Source organism: Mus pahari, chromosome 1 (assembly GCF_900095145.1).
Source record: "Mus pahari chromosome 1, PAHARI_EIJ_v1.1, whole genome shotgun sequence".
NCBI classification, from domain to species: domain Eukaryota; kingdom Metazoa; phylum Chordata; class Mammalia; order Rodentia; family Muridae; genus Mus; species Mus pahari.
In genome coordinates, this window is record NC_034590.1 from 153,198,900 (window position 1) to 153,204,491 (window position 5,592).

Genomic DNA, 5,592 nt, shown 5'->3' on the forward strand with positions numbered 1-5,592 from the left:
TCTAACACAGTAAAATGCTTTAGAAAATAAGGCCTGGGGCTGGAGAGATGGCTCAGCGGTTAAGAGCACTGACTGCTCTTCCAGAGGTCCAGAGTTCAATTCCCAGCAACCACATGGTGGCTCACAACCATCTGTAATGGGATCTGATGCCCTCTTCTGGTGTGTCTGAAGACAGCAATCGTGTACTAACATATAAAATAAATGAATCTTTAATTAAAAAAGAAAAAAAAGAAAAGAAGGCCTTTTCCAAACTCTTCCTTTTCTGACTCCTTACCAATTAACCCTTTCTAGGGCTCCAAGGAACAGAATTAAGTTGTTTAAACACAAGAAAATAAGACGCAAACTTCCTGAGAACTGATGTGGGCAGCAGGAGCACAGGCTTACCTTGATAAGCCCACTGAAGGAGCGTGAGCGGGCTCTCTTCTGGACCCTGGGAGTAGAAGGTTCTCTCCCTGGCGTTTGAGTCAAAGACTGCTTATGGAACTACAAAAAATACAGAGAATATTGTATTAACATTGTGCCATCAAGAAACAGCAATCTAGAGCTAATAATACCTGAGTGTAGAAACTTAGAAAGTCAAAGACTCCTTAGATGGATAGGGTAGGTTGACAGGCAGTCACAAAAGCAGAAGGGACATTCAAAAACAAAAACACAAAATATACTCAATTACTGGAAGAAATCCTAAGACTCAGATTCTCTGCCTGCTTTACAGATAGGAGACCAGGATCCACAGTGCTTATGAGCTTGCCTAAGATCTGCTAGTAAACCAGAATTGTTTTTGCATCAAGTATCTTGGAAGCAGAACGTTACTAGCATAAACCATGACAGTCCTCAGTTTAACAAACTATATGCCAGGATTTATTTTAAGATAGAGTCTCATGTAGCACAAGCTGGCCTCAACTCTCTATATAGCCAAGGATGACCTTTAACTCCTAATCTTTCTGCCTCTACCTTCCAAGTCCTGACATTATAAACCTAGATGGCCATACCCAGTTTATAAGGTGTCAGGAATCCAACCTAGGGTGCATGAATGTAGAACAGCCCTCTACCAACTGAACTACCTTCCTGAGGCCTAAGCCAGAGTGCTCCTAAGGTATTGAAACTCTCTAACTAGAGCTCACAGCTGTCGGCCAGCACTGCTATGAAGGGGGGAAAGAGATTGAATGCAGACTTTGAATGCTGTCAGCTCTTTGTATAAAGACATCTCCAGTTTCAAAAAGGGGGATCAGGGGGAGGCACTATATAGTCTTTAACAAGTGCTCTCAGTTGTTATTTAATCTCTCTCTCTCACTCTCTCTCTTTTTCTCTCTCTCTCTGTACTTGGTTTTGTGACAAGGTCTCACTAGGTAGTTCTGGTTGTCCCGGTTCTCACTATGTAGAGCAGGCTAACTGAACTCATGGAGATCTGCCTGTCTCTACTTCTCTACTGCTGGGATTACAGATATCTGACACCACACTTGAGTTCTGCCACTCTTAAAACCATCTCTACGGCCATGACAAAACACTTGTAGAGGACTTTGTCCATTGATGGGAACAGCTCAGTTCCCAGCAGTGTCTGATACCTCTTCATCTTGCCTTATGCTAGAGATACACCCCTCCCCCCAAAATAAAGGCAATCTTTCCCAAAGAAAGAACAACTGAACAAGCATGATGAGCTGGCTACTGCAGCTGGATCTACAATGTCCTCCAAAGCCAGGGGTGGGAGGTCCTGGCTCTCGGGGGCATGCCCTCTAAGGGGTACTATGACACCTGGTCATGAGGTACACTGCTTTGCCCTGCTCATGCTGGTGCCTTAATGACAGGCCTCCCACAGGGCCACTCAATCAAGAACAGGAACTTCCACACCTGTGTGCCAAGCACAACTCCTTCCTTTCAAATGTTGATTACCCCAGGAGTCTGCACAGGAAGGGAGACCTGACTTGCCTGTACAGCTACAATTCAGAGGAACTAAGGCAAATCCTCTGAGAGACTCCCAACTAGTAAGGATTCATTCAAGTCATACTGAGTCCTCAGAACAGCAAATGAAAGACCTAATCTTACCTACAAAACCCCAAAATAAGCAAACACCGACACCAGAATTCCTGTTCACTACACTCGGACCCTGTTTTAGGCTGTTTTCTAACCACAAACAATCCATCAGGTAGAACTGCCTCTTCTGCCCTGCCAGCCTCTCCTCCTTTACAAGCCTGACGTATGTGTGTCATGTATGCATGTTACTAAGACTGTTTCACAAAGCTGGACATGGAAATTCAGAAAGTCTATCCCTAGAAGGTACACAGTCCTGGAATAGTGTACTGGACCTGCTGGTTCTCTCCAAACAATCTGTGGAGAGCTTTTGTCAGGTGACTACAATTACAGATGTTCTAAGCACAGCTAACTGCAGAGAGCCAAGCACTCCGACACCTCTCTCCAGACCTGCAATTCCATAGATGAGACTGATTTTTCTGACTGAGCCAAAGCTTGTTCCAAGAGACAGTGAATGTGATTCTGAGTGGTGTTCTCCAGTGATTCCTAGAGCCCACCTATGTCCCTGTACCCAGGCACCTGTCTGAGAAGTTGTTTCTTCTTCGCGGAGTCTGGCCAGTTATGAACATGCTGGAAGAGTTCTCTCAGCGCCTCTTCTGTGTGCTGCTGGGTCTCCTCCTGCTGAGAGGAAGAATCAACCCTGCTCTGTTTCTGAGATCTTGCCAGCTGGAAGGACATGGCATGACATGAGGTTGTCAGATCAAGATCATCCTAAAGAAAAATGTATAAAACATAGTTAGAATTCTGCCAAGCCAGGCCGTGGTGATGCAGGCCTTTAATCCCAGAACTCCAGAAGCAGCGGCAGCTGGATCTCTGTGAATTTGAGGCCAGCTTGGTCTACAGAGCCAATCCCAGGACAGCCCGAGCTACATATTAATACCCTGTCTCAAAACACCAAACAATATTGCCATAGACAATTGTAGCTTGTTTGAGTTCAATTTTCAAAACACTTTTTAATTTCAAGTAGTACTTGTTGCTATACACTAAAGTAAGCCCTAAAGTATTAGTCCCAGCAGATAGAACAAAAACAAAGGCCTGAGGTGAAATTTAACTTCATCCAGACACTGAAGTGATAACCAACCATAGAGCCCATGTCAGTTGGGCCTTGGCTGGATCTCTTTTCCACATAAACCGCTTGGTAACAGGAAGGGATAAAAGCAACAGCTCTCCAAAAACACCACGCCTAGTTAAACTAGGTTTAAAACGCAGTTTCTTACTTAGTCACACCTAATATTCACTGAATGAGAGAAAAAACCAAACAGGAGTAGAAACACAGTATAAGATGGCAGCCTCCAGGCTGTCTCTCAGGCTACATCCAGGTCAGGCACGTGCCGGTGCCTCTCACAGCTTCTCACTGCAACAATACATGTGTGTGTGCAGCTGTCTGTTAACAGGTGTCATGCATTTCTCTGTCTCAGCTCCTTTGCTCTCAAACAGTGCTGCTTAACTTCACTGTCAAGCTGACACAGACGACAGTCACTTGGGAAGAGGGAAGCTCCACTAAGGACTGCCTACATCAGATTGGCCTGTGGCCTTCTCTGTTAAAGATAGGACTGTCGGCCCAGAGGTGATGGTGGACACCTTTAATCCCAGCACTTGGGAGGCAGAGGCAGGTGGATTTCTGAGTCTGAGGCCAGCCTGGTCTACAAAGTGAATTCCAGGACAGCCAAGGCTATACAGAGAAACTGTCTCGAAAAACAACAACAACAAAAAAAAGCTTATAATTAAATAGTCAAATTTATATATCAATAAATTCTCAGTTCACGAGATTCCCACACAATAATTTCAGAGCCAATTGATAATGATACAAGCTGCCCACCTAGATTAGATAAGTTATCCCAATTACTCTATTCCTATATGATATTATTTAAAGCCACTCAGAACCTGAATCATCCTGTTTGTCCTCCATTTTCCTCCTCCTCTTCTGTGTCACTCCCTGTCTCTGCAACCCTTAGCTCCGCCTCCCTTTTCCTTGTCCAATCACAGCTTCTTGTTGTATTAGTAATTAAATTAATTAGACAGTGAAAATCCTACTACAGAGTACAAATCTCTCTTTTTTTTTTTTTTTTCTTTTTAAATTTATTTATTACATGTAAGTACACTGTAGCTGTCTTCAGACACTCCAGAAGAGGGAGCCAGATCTTATTACAGATGGTTATGAGCCACCATGTGGTTGCCGGGATTTGAACTCTGGACCTTCGGAAGAGCAGTTGGGTGCTCTTACCCACTGAGCCATCTCACCAGCCCCAAATCTCTTTTTTTTAATTTTCATTGAGAGAGAGAGAGAGAGAGAGAGAGAGAGAGAGAGAGAGAGAGCGCACACATGAGTACACATATGTGAATGCAGGTGCCCATGAAGGCCAGCAGAGGACGCTAGGTTCCCTAGAGCTGGAGTTACAAATGGCTGCAAGTACCATAGTTAGGGACCAAACTACAGTCTTCTACAAGAACAGCTCTCCAGCCCATGGGCTCAAACCTTTTAACTATTTGACACCAATAAACTTGAGTAAGAATTAATTATCTAGGACTGGATATGGGTGGATATCTGGCCTCTGTTGGCACCTGTACTCACATGCACATGCCCATACTCACATATATACACTTAAATAAAAATAAACATTTTGGGGGGTGGGGTTCAAGACAGGGTTTCTTTGTGTAGCCCTGGATACACATAACTACTTTAACTCCAGTTCTAGAGGCTCCAACACCACCTTTTGACTTCCATAGACTACTACACACAGGTGGTAAACATATACAGTCACACACACATACACATAAAATAAATATTTTAATTAAATTAAAATTTTTTAAAAGGACTGAACTTTTGTTACTATAATTAATGGTGTTTAACTATTGCTTGGCTCATAGGCTAATAAAATACATACAGATTTTATGAAAAACTTTAACATATGACTATGCCATGACACACATGCAGAGGACATCATTCACCAGTGAGGATCTCTGAAAGCCAGTGAGCATATGGTACATAGGGCACTTTTATTTCAACAACTCCCTCCTCAGTCTTTGACCCTGCTAAAACAAATGACTAGATAAATTTACTGGCTTAAGGATAATGTTATACGTTGTTTTAAAATTTCACTAGTCTTAATTCTTCCCTTTTTTAGAGACCAGTTTCCTGTTCTTACCTTTGACATTTGAGTTCTGGAGCCCAAATAGTACAATCTGGCACATTCCCGAATATAAGCAGGAGCCTGGGCAGGACATAAAAGGAAACCAGGGCTTAGTGGTTATTAGGACCTAAAAATCTTTCAGGCCACGGAAAGAGAATCATAACATTATCTAATGAGTAGATTACTCTGAAAAGCCAAACACTTTCCAAAATACCATACTTGACCAAATAGACACCTCCATAGATCTGATAGGAAGCTGTAGGAAGGCACCACTGTAGTTGCTGTTTTAAAAACAAAGGTAAGATGGGCGTGGTGGCATACGTCTTTAATCCCAGCACTTGGGAGGCAGAGGCAGGCAGATTTCTGAGTTCGAGGCCAGCCTGGTCTACAAAGTGAGTTCCAGGACAGCCAGGATTATACAGAGAAACCCTGTCTC

The 5,592-nt window shown here is 43.3% G+C and overlaps 1 protein-coding gene across 1 annotated transcript in view; it reads right to left on the reverse strand.

Moving 5' to 3' along the window:
• Positions 1–5,592, reverse strand: part of Arhgap19 (Rho GTPase activating protein 19) — a 39,819-nt gene that overhangs the window by 11,830 nt on the left and 22,397 nt on the right. Inside the window, exons 7-9 of the mRNA XM_021209717.2 lie at positions 5,172–5,237; positions 2,545–2,736; positions 385–483 (exon numbers count right to left, since the gene is read on the reverse strand). Coding sequence (XP_021065376.1) covers positions 385–483; positions 2,545–2,736; positions 5,172–5,237 — 357 coding nt within the window. The remainder of the gene's footprint in view (positions 1–384; positions 484–2,544; positions 2,737–5,171; positions 5,238–5,592) is intronic.